Source organism: Mustela nivalis (assembly GCF_964662115.1).
Source record: "Mustela nivalis genome assembly, chromosome: 12".
Lineage (NCBI taxonomy): Eukaryota > Metazoa > Chordata > Mammalia > Carnivora > Mustelidae > Mustela > Mustela nivalis.
Window position 1 is genome coordinate 35,393,490 of NC_139031.1, and position 18,439 is coordinate 35,411,928.

General features: G+C 35.2%; 1 protein-coding gene across 1 annotated transcript in view; it reads left to right on the top strand.

Moving 5' to 3' along the window:
- The window catches only part of SAMTOR (S-adenosylmethionine sensor upstream of mTORC1), a 104,690-nt gene that overhangs the window by 14,074 nt on the left and 72,177 nt on the right, over nucleotides 1–18,439 (top strand). The window contains exon 2 of the mRNA XM_082693081.1: nucleotides 2,062–2,203. Coding sequence (XP_082549207.1) covers nucleotides 2,062–2,203 — 142 coding nt within the window. The remainder of the gene's footprint in view (nucleotides 1–2,061; nucleotides 2,204–18,439) is intronic.

Sequence of the window (18,439 nt, forward strand, 5' to 3'; positions counted from 1 at the left end):
CTAGCCTCCTGTCTTTTAGGTGCAAAATTCCAGATTCATATGCTTCTTTAGCCCACAGCAGCAGAACTCAATAGTGTACCTTTGTATTAGCATTTTTTTCCTGCCTTGGCTTATTCTCCCCACTCCCTTACTCCTGTTTCCTAGGATTCTCTCCCAAATAAACTACTTACACCCAGGTCTTTGTCTTATGTTGTATCTTCTGTAGAATCTAAGCTAAAAAGTCTTACAGAAAAGAAATCTGTTTAAATATGTTAAACATAGCTTTTCCCAGATATATTTGGCCATACAGCTTTTGTTTGAATGATTGTTATTACCAACAAATATAGTAATTTTATGTATTTATTTTTCATGTTAGAGCAGTGAAACTTAGAAGTTCAAACAAAAGGCCTTTTAGAATTGAAGATATCCATCTTAATAAAAGATAAAGCACCTCTAAAATGATACTATTCCTTAATGAACCATTTGATATCAAGTCTGATGAATAGTTAGGAAGAGTTAGGAACCATCATAGGTTTATTAATGTATCATTAATCAAAATATTTTTTTTCAAAGACTTTACTTCCTGTAGTTCTATTAGAGATTTGGTAAATTACTCTATTTAAAAGATGTTGCTAAAACTGAGGAGTTTTTCTTTAAGAATTTAGGAAATCTGTTTGCCTGCTTGTTTTAGTGGATGGTTATTGCAGTTCACTATATAACAAATTGAGAGCTAGCTCTGTCACTACACAAATATTACTGGTTAATGAAAATATTGTTGTGTAAATACATAACCCTCCAAAAGAGAAACCTTCATCCCTTTTGGGTTTACTGTCGGTATTCAGTCCAATATTGAGACTGTGATATGTAATCATTTTAACACTGTGTGTATGGGCATGTATGTACCTTTATTGCTGTTTCTCAGTTTAGTCAAACTAAAGGGCTAGTGTTTTGATTTTCAACTCAGTCCTTCTTGGTCTCTGTGCTTACAGTAATAAGGTTTTTGAAATTTTGAGTAAGTCAGTCTTGATGTATTTGAACCTTTTAAATTATTTTTCTGTGTTAAAAAACAAATACTTCTTAAATGCTAGAATGTAATAGTCTTAACTGGGGAGAGAATTTGACTATGATCTTCAAATTTGGCTGTTTTATTTTATGTTTTTTATTTTATTCTGCCACCAAACAATTGCCTACATTTGAACATAAGGCAATAAAACTTAAGACTAAGGATGTTGAGTGAAGCCACCACGATAATTTTTGTTTATCTTTTTGTTTATTCTTTTCCCTTACAATTATGATAATGCTCATTTATTTGGCCATAGCATTCTCATTCCATAGTTTATCAGAACACACATTGCTCTGTCAGATTTCATATTAAAAGTGGTGACTGATTTAATGTTTTTAAAAAGGTGATGGCAAATATAGTCAGCTTATAATTTTTATTCAGAACATTTTATAAAGACTTGAAGCTTTGGAGGGGCTTCCAAGATGATTTCTCTAGCAGCATTTTTGCCCAAGGATAATAATTTTTTAAAGTACTGTATGCCAAGAGCATGTCCAAGTAAGTAAATAAAAATATTTAGCTTGCTTGCTAATTTATGTTACCATCTCACCTATCAACCCCTTTTTAATATAGAAAACTGTATGTAAAGATCCAAGAAAATAACAGGCAAGAAGCAAGCTTAAGTAACTTTACTCTGCGCTGCAAGGTCATATTGCCCAAGGGTAGCAAGATAATTAATGCTTGAATGCCCAGCCATAATTGTTCCCTCCTTGTGTGTTTTTGGTTTATAAACTAATAACTCATACCTATGTCTGCTTATATTTATTAGTTTGAGCTTCACAAATCCATCTGTTTAAAATGGTAAAATTTATTTGATTTAACATATCATCATAGTTAAAATGTTGCATCTTTTGCATAAAGGACCTTTTAAAATTAAAAAGTTTAAGTTTCATGAAATTGGATTTCATGATTTTGCTTTTCTCATTTTTAAGTAATTATAGGTTATGCAGAAATAAACTTTTTAAAAGCCTTAGATATTTTTAAGTGAAATTAACTTAATTCATTTTTCCCCTTGTTTTTAGTGGGAGATTTTGATAAGATCTGGCGAGAACATTGTGAGGATGAGGAAACCCTTTGTGAATATGCTGTTGCAATGAAAAATTTGGCAGATAACCATTGGGCAAAAACTTGTGAGGGCGAAGGTCGTATTGAATGGTGTTGTAGGTGAGTGTTTTTATTAACTAACATTTTTGGTTTCTAATGTACTGTTTAAACTCTTAAATCCAAGTAATGCTTTGTATAATTCACTGTACCAAAATAGAGCTGTTTTTAAACAGATTATATCTTTTAGATAACTTTTCCCCCTTGACTCTCTTTCCCTAGGTTCATATTATTCATCTCTTTTTCATCAAAATGTTTTTCTCGGATATAACTTTTAATTTTGTTTAAACTTTTTTAAAACATAGCTCTAAAAATAAAAGTATAATTTTAAATGCATTTAATATACTTAAACACTAATACATTTAAAATAGTTTTAACACTTAACTCTTCATTAATAAGTTATAGTATAGAAATTTCTTTTCATAATTATATTTGGATTCAAGTATAAGTGAATATGTTTCTATAATTTAAAGTTTGAAAACATCTTAAAAGTGTTAAAAGCCTGAATTTTGATTGTATGACTTAGAGTGTTGTAGCACTTAAATTTATTTTGGATAATGTTTATCTTATCATAGTTTAAATTAATAGTATAAATTCTAACATTTAAAATATCAGAAAGTGAAATACTTCCTGTCAGTTCTCTCAAGGTGGTAAAATGAGAAGAATAGATATGTATATTGACTGAATTTAAAAATGAACTCTTAGGGGTGGCTGGGTGGTTCAGTCCCTTAAGCAACTGACTTTTGATTTTGGCTTACAGCATGACCTCAGGGTTGTGAGATAGAGCTCTAGGGCTCTGCACTGGGGGTGGAGTCTACTTAGGATTCTTTCTCTCTTCCTCATTATGCCCCTCCTATCTCTTATTCTCTCTCTCTAAAAAAATAAATAAACAAAAAATTAATAAAAAATGAAGTCCCAGAAAACGAAGTATTTCCTTTTTATGTGGACAATAAGTTTATGATAACTTCTGGTTTATATTTCATTGTAGTTATTCTATCCAAAATTTCTGTTTTAATATCATTTAAAAGTTATGTAATAATGCATATTTCATTCATTCAACAAATAATCCAGAGAAAAAAATTAAATATATTTAATTATTTTGTTCATCTCATAATAATTTTTAAAGATTGTCTACTATGTACTAGTCACATCATAGGCACTGAGAATACAATAATCCACCAAAATCCTTGCTGTCTTGCTCTCTCTTTCATGCTAATAGAGGCAAGAAACAATATATAAGTTAAATATATGCTAAGTCAGATACAGTAAGTGCTATGAGAAAAGTGAAGCAAGGAAAAATAGAACGATTTGAAGTAAGGTAGACAAGGTCGGCCTCACTGAAGTGATATGTATAAAAAACACGAAAAAGTGAGAGACCAAGCCTAAGAATTCCGAAGGCTTTGAGGTACAGACTATTGCTGGGCTGTTTCTGAAACAGTAAGGAAACCAGTTTGGCTAGAGCAAAATATGAGGAGAAGAAGAGTGGTAGAGAGTAAGATAATGAACAGCTAGAGTCTGTAAAATTTTGTAAACCATTGTAAAGACATTGGCTTTTATTCTGTGTGAATGAGTCACTGGATGTTTTAAGAAGATTAACAGGATTTTATTAACCTTTTATAATGTGTCTGGAATTCTTAAGAATTAATTGTTGTGTTAAGATAGACTATAGGAAGGGGAGGGTGTAACTAAGGAAATCAGGAAGCTAAAGTAATAATCGAGGTATAAAGTTGTAGGGAAACAGTTTTTTAAGAGAGTGAGAAAGTGAATGGGCAGAACATTAGTATAATAAGATTAATGCTCAAATGAATATAATGACTCAAGAGAGGGGTAGGGAAATGATGGTATATATATTGTGGTGATTATAATGATATATAAATATGAGTTGGATGTGGGGAGTGAAAGGGTGGTATCACCCACCAATGGATTGTGGATGCCAAGAACTGTGGAGTTGGAAAACTGAAGAAAGGAGCCAGAATAGTAGGAAATAAGATGCTTGGAATTAAAATGTTTTGGGGTTTTTTCATTTGATTGGTTCTGGAGGGAAAATGGTTATAAATCTGACTTATCCACAATACAGATTTTCTTCCTCAAGCTAAGAAACACAAAATGAGATATACTGCTGAACCATGTATCTCTTTTATTGCACAGAGGAATAATGTAATCCAGTCAGAAAATCAGCACCATCACTATTTAAGATCACCATTCTTGGCTTTTAGCAGCAGCACTGCTTTAAAATTAGTATTCAAATACACCAAGCAAACTCTCAGACTTTATTTTCTTAAATGGACTTTGATAGGTGGTACTCTCATAGGAGCATTTGCTTGTACCTTCCTTGAATAATGAATCTGCCTCACATTTCACTCTGTTTTTCCTTGGATTTGTGGTTTTTATCAATAGTTATTGTATCTACATGTGTTCTGAAAGAGGTCATTTTTAGGTCAAACTGCTGAAAAGGAACATTCATAAGAATTGAGGTCAAACTAAAAGAACAGTGGCAAAATATTGTAAACTAATCTTACTGTGGGATTTAATCCATGAGGAGTTTTATAATGTCTTTAAAGTTTAAACTAGCTTGAGGGAAAAGGCTTCAAAACAGTATTGAATTTTGAAACTTGATTTATCTGCAGTTTTAACTTGGGTTATATATAATTCATTTCTCTGTTGATAATTCTAAGAAAGCAGTGGTAATTTGAAAGCTAAAGTGGGTTTTTAAAAGGGTCTAACAGAAGTTTCTTTCCAGTTAATTATACTTAAAACTTCATAGGAATTTGATATGTGAGTTAAGCCTTACCGACATTACCCTTCTAAGATTTTATTGGCTGTTTAGCTAAATGAATTCTACATATGATTTCCTGCCAAAAAAAATAAAATAAAATAAAATTTGACTTATAGGATGAAATACTAAAAACTAGAAATAAGACACAAACGTATAGTCATTATGTTTAATAAAAGAATTTGCTTTTTCTAAGTCTTTGTACATAGAAACACATTGTTTCCTGAATCATTTGCAGGTAAATTGCAGAAAACATGACTTTCATTCCCACACATCTCCTAAGAATAAGGACATTCTTCTCCATAACCACCATACCATCATCACATTAAGATAATTAACAGTAGTTTTCTCATTTCCTAAAAATTTTATTTCAAAAATTCAGATTTTTTTTAGAATTGTTCCCCAAATGTCCTTATAATTTATTTTTCTAAATCTAATTAGGGCTCTGCATGACATTTGGTGGTTACATTTCTTTAGATTCTTGTTTTTATTTGTGTTTTTAGAGAAATGTCAGTTTATGTGTAAAATATCCCACATTCTCTCTTCTGTGGTTTTTGGTTTCAAGATGGTTGATAGTACTGTTCAGAATATCTGTATATCCTTACCGATTTTTTTTTTTTTTTGGCTTTTTGTTCTGTCTGTTACCAAGAGAGATATTTTCACGATACCATTTTCTCAATTTTTGTATAATAATTATTTGGTTCATCTTTTAGAGATTTCGTTTTTCTTTTGAAGTTCTAATCAGTTAACCTTTTTCTGAATTAAAAGAATTATAACAATTATTTTAAAGTCTTTGTTTATTCCAACATGTTTTATCTAGATCTTCTTTTGGCTATTATGGATCATTTTCCTGCTTCATTGTATGTCTGGTAATTTTTAAATATATATATATATGTGTACACACACACACACGAACACACAAACACTGTGTTTTGAAGAGACTGGCATAAATATTAGTTTTCCCTAGTGATGGCATGCTCCTCCCCCCCCCCCCCCCCCCCCCCATTGAGTGGCTGCTAGGATGGGAGACTGACACTTCCATCCATCAGGGGTTAAAATGGATCACATAGTTTCATTTCACCTCTGGCTTCAAATGCTTTGAGGGTGAGTTCTGTCTTGTGTATAAAACAAGAACATTTCTCTGGCAAGACTCTGAGACCTTAGCCTACAGAAGAGTGCAAAGAATTTTCTCTGCTTTTTAGTCACACTCCATGCCTCTAGTGCTGCCCCACTGCCTTTGAAAATCAAGACCTATGTGGGGTGGGGCAGTTGCAGGAGTAGAACAGGGAGAGCAATCTCTGCATTTTGGTTTCTTAAAGATTCCAGTTAGTCACACTATTCTAAGCAACCGTTAAAAGTTCTGCTGGTTTCCCTTTAATCAAGCAGAATCCTTCTACTATGGAAGACGTGATCCTTTACTACCCATGTACCTTTTCAACAAATGTACAAAGTGCCTGTGATCTCTTCTCATCTAGGTCTTTTAGTTCCTTTCGACCTTTGTATCTTTAGCTCTCTTAATTTCTTAATACATTGTTTTTCAGATTGTATAGTTCTTTTCTCCCAGTAACAGCATAACCAGGTACCTCTGAGTAGCTAACAGGTTTATTTGTTTATTAAATAAACTGTTTCATTTGGGTTTGTAAAATGTTTGTTCAAATTGTATCATTCTTTGCTTTTATTAGCTTCTGTAAATAAAAGCTTTTCTTTATGAACAGGGAATAATAACCTATTCTTCAGAAAGGCTGGGTAAAAATATACATACATGTATACCTAATTTTTTTTTTGTTTAATTAGCAATTTTCTCAATAAGAAATTGGTATAATTGTTACAATTGTAATGAGTAAATTTTTTGGTTTGAGGGCTTTTTTTTTTTTAATTTTTGCAATATCACTGTAGCCTCTGATATTAGTTATTTATTCAGTCTTCTATCAGTCTTTTGTTGTTGTTGTTGGGAGGGGGGGAAGATGTTCAGATTATTTCATATGTAGTCGGTGGGAGCCCCTTCCAACTGGATTCTATGTTCTGACATCACCTGTGCGCACTTTCTTAACTCTCTAGGACAATATGAACCTTTACTTTTGCTCTCTGAGACTTAGAATCAAACTATTTCTTCACAGGGCCCTACTTTCTTTTAGTGGGAAATGGCATTTAGAAGATAAAGTAAGATCTGGGCACTAGGTCTGCTGCTAAAGGACTTAGTTCTGAATAATATTAATGCATTTGCTTTTGTCCTATAGTTCACATAAAGTGGTTTGAAAATTACAGTGCCAGTTTTACATTTAACAATAAACTGGATGAAGTTTAAAATTTCTTTGCAGTTCTTTTGTCTTTAGAGAACATATTCCACTAAGGGTCAGGATCCTATGTTTAAAAGTTACTTGAAATAGTTCTTTTGTGTATGGTTGTGTTCAATTTTCTTTCATTTTTATGAGTTTTCCCCTATTTTAATTTGTGGGAATATGAAACATTTATATGGTTCAAAACTCAAAACTTTATAAAAAGTTGTATTCATAAAATGCTCCCATCCTTTTTCTTCATTTGTTTTATCCTTGTTTTTTTTTTTTTTAAGAATTAACCAAATTCACATACACACATATATCCACCTATTCTTCTGTGTTCAAGTGGTATATGTTACATACACTGTTTTATACCTTTCTATTTTATTTAATAATATCTCATGAAGATCACTCTTTGGTATTGTACTGGTCAGGGTTCTCCAGAGAATTGACTCCTGTTTATGGAGGCTGACAAATCCCCAAATCTGCAGGATGAGTTGACATGCTGGAGACCCAGGAGAACCAGTGGTGTAGTTACAGTCTTAAACCTGGCAGGCTTGAAGCCTAGGAAGAGCAGATGTTTTAGTCTGAGTCTGAAGGCAGGAAAAATTCAGTGTCCCTGTGCTAAGGCAGTCAGGCTGGAGGAGGCTTTCATACTCTGGGTAAGGTTAACCTTTTGTTCTATGCAAACCTTAAAGTCATTGGATGAGGCCCACCCCGTTATGAAGGACAGTCTGCTTCACTCAGTTTACTAATTTAAATGTTAATCTTATTCATAAACATCCTCACAGGAACACTTAGAATGTTTAGCCAGATATCCAGGCACCCCTTGGCCCAGTCAAGTTGACAGCATAAATTAACCAATCACAAGTAGATAGATATGTTCCTCATTTTGGTCAGTTATTTATAAGCTTTTTACAAATACTGCTATAGTGGATACCCTAGTGCGTATTCATTTTGAATTTTTGGCATTGTATCTTTTTAGTTTCCTGGATGTGGAATTGCAGGGTAGAAGAGTAAATGTATATGTGATTTTGTTAGATATTGTCAAATCACCTTAGATAACCTTAAATAAGGTTAAATCATTTTGCAGTTCCACCAGCAAAAAACAAGAATACCTATTTCTTCACAGTCTCACCTACCTTTTAAAGTTTTGCCAGTTTGATAGGTGGCAACTGGTATCTGTGTGGTTTTATTTTCTCTTATGAGTGAGGTTAGTATGTTTCATATATTTAAAAATTACCCTTTTTTTGTGAGTTATATGTTTATGTTTTGGATACCTTTTTTTCCCATTCCTTTTGGTTCCTTTTATCTTTTTTTTTTCATAGTTTTTTTTTTATATGATTTACAGATATGTGCCCTTTTTCTTTGACTCTTTATATCTTTTGCCATGCAGGTTTTTATTTTGCCATGTAGAAGAATTGTTTTTACATAATCAGATATGTACCTCTTTCATTGCTTACAGATTTCAGTTGTCTTAGAAAAGCTCTTCTGATTCCCAGACTATAAGAATTCCTAAGAGTAGTTTACTCATTTACTTAGTTTTCTTCCAGTAATTGAATGATACCATTTTTTATGTTTAGATCTCTGACCTGTTTAGAATTCATTCTGGTATTTGTTGGGAAGTATAGATCTAACTCCCCCCACCAAGTAATTATCCATTTCCCCAAGATGATTTATGAAAAAGTCCCCCTTTTCTGCAGTGATTTGGCATGACATTTTTATGCCAAATTGGCCAACTGTATGCTAGAGTTGGTTCTGTTTTAGGACTTCGTTGCTTTTCATTGTCTCTATTATTTAATCTATGTTACTCTGTAACATCATCCCCCTACCTCACCCCACCACCTGCACTTCCTTCTCAGGGTTTTTTTGATTCTTCTTCTCTCCTTTTTGTTTTGCTTTTTTGTTTTGTTTTTTTTTGTTGATGTTGTTTTTTGGCATGTATTTTAGAACCAACTCTTATAACTCAATTTGTAAGTTTTTATTTTTATTGGATTTATATTATATTTTTTAATAACTACAGAAAACTGACATCTTTGTAATGTTGAATCATGTCCATGAAAAAGTTATGTATGTATCTTTCCATTTGATCCACTCTGCTTTTGAGTTGTTCAATAGTATCTTACAATTTTCTGAATATGGGTTATGTGCATTTAACATTTTATTGCTGTTGTAAATATGATCTTCCCTTCCATTATATTAAGAAAGGCTAATATATGTATATATATATATTATATATACATACATATATATATATATACGTATATTATATATACAGACATTCTTAATTTTTGTATGTTTTACATCTTGTTTTACTGAATCATCTTACTGTTGATACTGGTTTCTTATAGAGTCTTTTGGGTTGTCTAGGTAAACTCATCTGTGACTATACAGAATTTTCTTTCTTTCTCTCTAGTTTTTTTTTTGGTTTGTTTTTTCCCTTTTTCTTTAAAAAATTTTTTTTCTTACTAACATGTATTATTTGCCCCAGGGGTACAGGTCTGTGAATTGTCAGGTTTACACATTTCACAGCACTCACCATATCACATACCCTCCCCAATGTCCATAACCCAACCACCCTCTCCACCACCCCCCCAGCAACCCTCAGTCTCTTTTGTGAGATTAAGAGTCTCTTATGGTGTTTGTCTTTTTCCCAATCCCATCTTGTTTCATTTTTTCCTTCTCTACCCCCCAAACCCCTTACTCTGCCTCTCAAATTCCTCATATCAGAGAGATCATATGATAATTGTCTTTCTCTGATTGACTTATTTCACTCAACACAATACCCTCTAGTTCCATCCACATCATTGCAAATGGCAAGATTTCATTTCTTTTGATGGCTGCATAGTATTCCATCATATATATAAACCACATCATCTTTATACATTCATCTGTTAATGGTCATCTAGGCTCCTTCCATAGTCTGGCTTTTGTGGACATGGCTGCTATAAACATTCAGGTACATGTGCCCCCTTGGATCAATACATTAGTATCTTTAGGGTAAATACCCAGTAGTGCGATTGCTGGGTCGTAGGATAGCTCTATTTTCAACTTACTGAGGAACCTCTGTGCTGTTTTGCAGAGTGGCTGCACCAGCTTCCATTCCCACCAGCAGTGTAGGAGGGTTCCCCTTTCTCTGCATCCTTGCCAGCATCTGTTGTCTCCTGAGTTGCTAATTTTAGCTATTATGACTGGCGTGTGGTGGTATCTCACTGTGGTTTTGATTTCTATTTCCCTGATGCTGTGTGATGTGGAGCACTTTTTCATGTGTCTGTTGACCATCTGGATATCTTCTTTGCAGAAATGTCTGTTCATGTCCTCTGCTCATATCTGGATTGGGTTATTTGTTCTTTGGGTGTTGAGTTTGGTAAGTTCTTTATAGATTTTGGATAGTAGCCCTTTATCTGATAATGTCATTTGCGAATATCTTCTCCCATTCAGTCAGTTGTCTTTTGGTTTTGTTGACTGTTTCCTTTGCTATGCATAAGCTTTTGATCTCGATGAAGTCCCAATAGTGCAATTTGCCCTTGCTTCCCTTGCCTTTGGGGATGTTTCTAGGAAGAAGTTGCTGTGGCTGAGGTCGAAGAGGTTGCTGCCTGTGTTCTCCTCAAGGATTTTGATGGATTCCTTTCTCACATTGAGGCCCTTCATCCATTGTGAGTCTATTTTTGTGTGTGGTGTATGGAAATGGTCCAGTTTCATTTTTTTCATTTTCTCAACACCATTTGTGGAAGAGACTGTCTTTTTTCCATTGGACATTCTTTCCTGCTTTGTGGAAGATTAGTTGACCATAGAGTCAAGGGTCTATTTCTGGGCTCTCTATTCTGTTCCATTGATCTGTGTGTCTGTTTCTGTGCCAATACCATATTGTGTTGATGATGACAGCTTTGTAATAGAGCTTGAAGTCTGGAATTGTGATGCCATCAACTTTGGCTTTCTTTTCAACATTCCTCTGGCTATTCGGGGTCTTTTCTGGTTCCATATAAATTTTAGGAGTAGTTGTGCCATTTCTTCAAAAAAATTGATGGTATTTTGATAGGGATTGCATTAAATGTGTAGATGGCTTTAGATAGCATAGACATTTTCAAAATATTTGTTCTTCCAATCCATGAGCACGGAACATTTTTCCATTTCTTTGTGTCTTCCTCAGTTTCTTTCATGAGTACTTTATATAGTTTTCTGAGTACAGATTCTTTGCCTCTTTGGTTAGGTTTATTCCTAGGTATCCTATGGTTTTGAGTGCCATTGTAAATGGGATTGACTCCTTAATTTCTCTTTGTTCTGTCTTGTGGTTGGTGTATAGAAATGCAACTGATTTCTGTGCATTGATTTTATATCCTGCCACTTGACTGAATTCCTGTATGAGTTCTAGCAGTTGTGGAGTGGAGTCTTTCGGGTTTTCCACATAAAGTATCATATCTGCAAAGAGTGATAGTTTCACTACTTTTTTGCCGATTTGGATTCCTTTAATTTCTTTTTGTTGTCTGATTGCTGAGGATAGGACTTCTAGTAGTACATTGAATAGCAGTGGTGACAGTGGCTATCCCTGCTGTGTTCCTGACCATAGGGGAAAAGCTCTCGGTTTTTCCCCATTGAGAATGGTATTCGCTGTGGGTTTCTCATAGATGGCTTTGATGCTATAGAGGTATGAACCCTCTATCCCTACACTTTGAAGAGTTTTGATCAAGAAAGGATGCTGTACTTTGTCAAATGCTTTCTCAGCATCTATTTAGAGGATCATGTGGTTCTTGTTCTTTTATTTTGTATTGTATCACGTTGATTGATTTGCGAATGTTGGACCAACCTTGCAGCCCAGGAATAAATCCCTCTTGGTCGTGGTGAATAGTCCTTTTAATGTACTGTTGGATCCTATTGGCTAATATTTTGGTGAGAATTTTTGCATCTCTGTTTATCAAGGATATTGGTATGTAAGTCTCCTTTCTGGCAGGGTCTTTGTCTGGTTTTGGGATCAATGTGATGCTGGCCTCATAAAATGAGTTTGGAAGTTTTCCTTCCATTTCTATTTTTTGGAACAGTGTCAGGAGAATAGGTATTAATTCTTCTTGAAATGTTTGGGAGAATTCCCCCGGGAAGCCGTCTAACCCTGGGCTCTTGTTTGTTGGGAGATTTTTGATGACTGCTTCAATCTCCTTGCTGGTTATGGGTCTGTTCAGGTTTTCTGTTTCTTCCTGGTTCAGTTTTGGTAGTTTATATGTCTCTAGGAATGCATCCATTTCTTCCAGATTGTCACATTTGCTAGCATATAGTTGCTCATCATCTGTTCTTATAATTTTTTGTATTTCTTTGGTGTTGGTTGTGATCTCTCCCTTTCTTTCATGATCTTTTTTAACTTGGGTCCTTTCTCTTTTCTTTTTGATAAGTCTGGCCAGGGGTTTGTCAATCCCATTAATTCTTTCAAGGAATCAACTCGTAGTTTCGTTGATTTGTTCTACTGTTCTTTTGGTTTCTATTTCATGATTTGTGCTCTGATCTTTATGATTTCTCTTCTGCTGCTGGGTTTAGACTTTCTTTGCTGTTCTTTCTCCAGCTCCTTTAGATGTAGGGTTAGGTTGTGTCCTTGAGAACTTTCTTGTTTCTTGAGAAAGGCTTGTATTGCTATATACTTTACTCTCAGGACTGCCTTTGCTGTGTCCCACAGATTTGAACAGTTGTGTTCTTATTATCATTTGTTTCCATGAAGTTTTTCAATTCTTCTTTAATTTCCTGGTTGACCCATTCATTCTTTAGTAGTATGCTCTTTAGCCTCCAGGTATTTGAGTTCTTTCCTCTTGTGGCTGAGTTCTAGCTTCAGAGCATTGTGGTCTGAAAATATGCAGGGATTGATCCCAATCTTTTGGTACCAGTTGAAGCCTGATGTGTGACCATGGTATGATCTATTTTGGAGAATGTTCCATGTGTACTAGAGAAGAATGTGTAATCTTTTGCTTTGGGATGGAATGTTCTGAATATATCTGTGATGTCTGTCAGGTCCAGTTTGTCATTTAAGGCCTTTATTTCCTTGTTTATCTTTTCTTTGGATGATCTGTCCATTTCAGTGAGGGGAGTGTTAAACTCCCCTACTATTATGTCTTATTGTCAATGTGTTTCTTTGATTTTGTTTTTAATTGGTTTATATATTCAGCTGCTCCCATGTTAGGGGTGTAGATATTTAACGTTGTTAGATCTTCTTGTTGAACCGACCCTTTGAGTATGATATAGTGTCCTTCCTCATCTCTTATTATAGTCTTTGTCTTAAAATCTTAAGGATTGCCACCCCAGCTCTTTGTTTGATGGCGCTTAGCATGGAAAATTGTTTTCTACCCCCTCACTTTAATCTGGAGGTGTCTTTGGGTATAAAATGAATTTCTTATAGATAGCATATTGATGGGTTTTGGTTTTTTATCCATTCTAATACCTTGTGTCTTTTGATTGGGGGCATTTAGCCCTGTTACATTCAGGGTAACTATTGAAAGATATGATTTTAGTGCCATTGTATTGCCTGTAAGGTGACAGTTACCTATACTTTGTCTCTGTTCCTTTCTGTTCTATTTTAGGCTCTCTCTTTGCTTAGAGGACCCCTTTCAATATTTCCTGTAGGACTAGCTTGACGTTTGCAAATTCTTTTAGTTTTTGTTTGTCCTGGAAGATTTTTATCTCTCCTTCTATTTTCAATGATAGCCTAGCTGGATATCATATTCTTGACTGCAGGTTTTTCTCATTTAGTGCTCTGAATAAATCATGCCAGTTCTTTCTGGCCTGCCAGATAGGTCTCTGTGGATAGGTCTGCTGCCAGTCTAATATTTTTATCATTGTATATTACAGACTTCTTGTCCTGAGGTGCTTTCAGGATTTTCTCTTTGTCACTAAGACTTGTAAGTTTTACTATTAGATGATGGGGCGTGGACCTATTTTTATTGATTTTGAGGGGTTCTCTGTGCCTCCTGGATTTTATTGGTTGTTCCCTTTGCCATATTAGGGGAATTCTACACTATAATTTCCTCCCGTATACCTTCTGCTCCCCTCTCTCTTTCCTCTTCTTCTGGAATCCCCATTATTTTAATACTGTTTCATCTTATAGTATCACTTATCTCTCAGATTCTCCCCTCGTGGTCCAGTAGTTGTCTCTCTTTTGTTCAGCTTCTTTATTCTCCATGGTTTGGTCTTCTATATCACTAAATCTCTCTTCTGCCTCATTTATCCTAGCAGTAAGAGCCTCTGTTTTTTATTGCACCTTATTAATACCTTTTTTGATACCAGCTTGGTTAGATTTTAGTTTTTTTATTTCTCCAGAAAGGGCTTTTATTTCTCCAGACAGGGTTTCTCTAATATATTCCATGCCTTTTTCGAGCCCAGTTGGCACCTTGAGAATTGTCATTCTGAACACTAGTTCTGACATATTCTTAATGTCCATATTGATTAGGTCCCTAGCCTTCAGTACTTCCTATTGCTCTTTATTTTGTGGTGAGTTTTTCCGCATTGTCATTTAATCCAGATAAGAATATATGAATGAGAGAATAAAATACTAAAAGGGTGGCAAAGACCCCAGAGAAATGTACGCTAACGAAATCAGATGAGATCCCAAATTGGGGGGAGAAAAAAGGGGTTAAAATGTAATTTTAAAAAATTCAAAAATGCATACATATATATAATATATGTATAATATATGTACATATACATAATACATATATTTGCATATACATACATACATACATACATACATTTATATTAGACTGGTGAGTAGAACTGAGCCAATTTGGGTTTATTTTGGTCTCTTGGAAGAAACTACCTCCCAAACATTTTAAAGAAAGAAAAACATATATATACCAAAATAAGAGTAAACATGATGAAGGGATGGAATATGACTGTAAAGATGAAGATAAAAATAAATTCTGAGAAAGGAATTGGTAAGATAAGTTGGTTGGAAAAAGAAAAAGAAAGTGGAGAGAATTTGCTTGGGCTGGAGACTAGAACAAAGCCCTTTGGTCGATTTAGGGTATATTTTGATCTGTTGGAAGATATTGTATCCCAAAGGGTTTTTTTTTTTTTTAATAAGAAAAAGCCCTCTATGTATACAAAAAATAAAGTTAGATACAATGAAGGATAAAATATTTCTATGATAATAAAGGTTTATATAAATATTTTGTTTTAGAAAAGGTATTGTTAAGATAAACTAAGAATGTTAAAAAAGGAAAGAGGAAAAGTTAAAAAAAATTAGAATAAGGAAAAAATAAAATTAAAGAAATTAATTAACTTTGCAAGACTAAAGAATCATGGGGAGAAAGCTATGAATTCCATGCTTTGCGTTCTCCTCCTCTGAAATTCCTCTGTTCTCCTTGGTCAGTGAGCCTGGTCATGGCTGGCTGTTCTTGCTCATCTTCTGGGGGAGGTGCCTGTTGCAGTGAATTTGAAATGTCTTTGCCCAAGGCAGAATTGCTCAGCCCTTGCCAGGGAGCGGGCTAATTAATTTGCTCATGTTTGCTCTCGGGAACCTTTGTTACCTGAATGGTTTTCATAGAGTTCTGGAGGATGGGAATGAAAATGGCGGCCTCCCAATCTCTGGCCCGGAGGAGCAGAGAGCTCGGGCTCCCACTCCTCCTTGTGCCTTTGGAGAAAGGTGGTCAATCACTCCCGTCTCCCTGGTCTCTGGCCACGCTCCAAGTTCACCCGGCCTGTGACTGAGCGTTTCTGTCTCTGACACACAGTCCATTTGGAGTCTCCAAACCCAGCAGCTTCTTGCCTCCAGAGAAAGAAGGTGAGTCTCCCCAGATTGGACACTTGTGGTTTTCCTGCTCAACTGTGCTGTTTATGGTAACCCCAGGCTGAGAGAGCTCACTCAGTAGTCGGTTTCCCTGCTCTGATACCTGTGAGCTCTGCTACACTCAAGACACCCCCATCCTTCTGTAACCCCGCGGGACCTAAAACCACACTATCCCCATGAGGGCTCCACCCCCACTCTGGAGCGATGTCCCTCAGTGAAGCAGACTTCTAACAGTTCAGATTTTGTGCTCCATTGCTCCACCGCTTGTTGGGAGCCAGCCCCATCCCCGTGGTCTCTCTTCTTGTAGCTTTGGATTGGCTTCTCCTCAAGGTCTACCTTTCAGAAAGTGGTCAATTTTCTGTTTCTAGAATTGTTGCTCTTCTCGTTGATCTCCTGTTGGGTTTGTAGGTGTTCAGAATGGTTTGATAACTATCTAGCTGAACTCCTGTGACCTGATGTCGTCTCAGTCTGCTACTCCTCTGCCATTTTGACTCCTCTTCTCTTTCTCTCTAGTTCTTTTGACCAATGCTTTTTTCTGTTGTCTGTTGCATACTTTTGCCTTATAAATTTAGCAATCATGTGTTTGGTGTGTCGCCATTAAAAACATTACTGGCTTTTTGGCTGATATGTATGTATAATTTTACAGTTAGGAAGTATTCACCAATGCCTATTTTACTGAGTGTTTTTATTAGGAATAGGTGTTGAATTTGCTGAATGTCCTTTCAGCATCTGTGGAAATGAATATGAGTCTCTGTAAATATATGAATGCAATGAATTATATTAATGGATTTAAATTTATAGGTGAAGGACTTTTTGTTTTATTTTGTTCTGCTTTTATTGCATTATGATTGGATGATTTCATCCGTTTTATTATTTTTCTGTGACTCTTACTGTGGTTTTCTTCATGACATAATACATATGTATGGTAATTTTTATGAATATTCAGTGTGCACTCAAAAAGAAGCTATACTTTCTATTAGAGAGCAGAGTTTGTTATGTTAATAAGATAAACTTTATTCTGCTCCTTCTGGCTTTTCTGCTCTTGCCTAATATTCATTCAGTTGATTGAATTGTGTCTTAAAGTTCCCTATTGTTAGTTGTGTCTATTTCTCCATGCATCTCATGGAGTTTCTGCTTTGTGAAGATGGCTGCTATGATAAATGGCACATAAATATTCATAACTATTGCATTTTCTTTGGAAATTGTGGCCTTCAGCATTATAAAGTTTCTCGTTTTTATTCATTACCAGTCTCTTCATTAACATTTCTCAGTCATCTCATGGATGAAATTCATCTTCCAGTAAATCCTTTAAGAGCAGCTTGTAACTATGATGTTCCCTGAGTTCTTACATACCAAAAGCCGTCTTTCTATAGTTTTGTTACAAATTGCACAGCTTAGCTAGATAAAAATCCTTGAGTCACACCTTCTTTCCTTCAGCTTCTGAAAACAATGTTTCTCTGCTTTAGTCTTATTTTCTGTCTTCTTTCCATGTACTCCCTACCCTCTCCTCTTTTCCCCTTTATTCTCTGCTGAACTGTTTGGGAGTCAGTTCTAGAAATCAGAAGACTTTCATTCCTAGTACTTTAAATTGTGTCATTGCACTTAGTTGAGGCAAATTCTCTAGCTTTCTCTCTTCCTCTTTCTCTCTCACTTTCTCTCTCTCTCTCTTTTTGTTTCAAGTTTTTATTTAAATTCTAGTTAGTTAACGTATAGTGTAATATTAGTTGCAGGAGTAGAATTAGTGATTCATCACTTAAATTTAATGCCCTGTGCTCCTCACAACAGATGCCCTCCTTAATACCCATCACCCATTTTATTTATTTATTTATTAAGATTATAGTCATTTTTTAGAGATTTATTTATTTAAAAATTTTTTAAAGATTTTATTTATTTACTTGAGAAAGAGCAAGAGTGAGAGTGAGTACACAGAGGGAAAAGGAGAAGTTGACTCCCTACTGAGCAGAGAGCCTGACGCGGGGCTCAATCCCAGGACCCCCAAGATCATGACCTGAGTCAAAGGCAGATGCTTAACCAACTGAGCCACCCAAGCACCACATAAAGATTCATTTATTTATTTGAGAGAGAATGTGTGTGTGAGCTGGGGGAGGAGCAGAGAGAGAATCCTAAAGCCAATTTCCAGGTGCATTGGGCTTGATCCCAGGACTGAGCAGAAATCAAGAGTCAACCACTTAATGGAGTGATCACCTAGATGCCCCCCCCTTTTAAGATTTTATTTATTTGAGAGAGAGAGAGAGCAAGCATGAGTGGGGTAAGGGTCAGCAAGAAAAAAGCAGACTCCGCATTAAGCCCACCACCTTAACCAACTGAGCCCATCCAGGCACCCCACCCATCACTCGTTTAGCCCATCCCTCTACCCACCTTCCCTCCAGCAACTCTGTTTGTCTCTTGTTAAGCAAAATAAGTCAGAGAAAAACAATACCATATGATTTCCCTCATATGTGGAATCTCCTTTTTTTACTTTTTCTTTTATA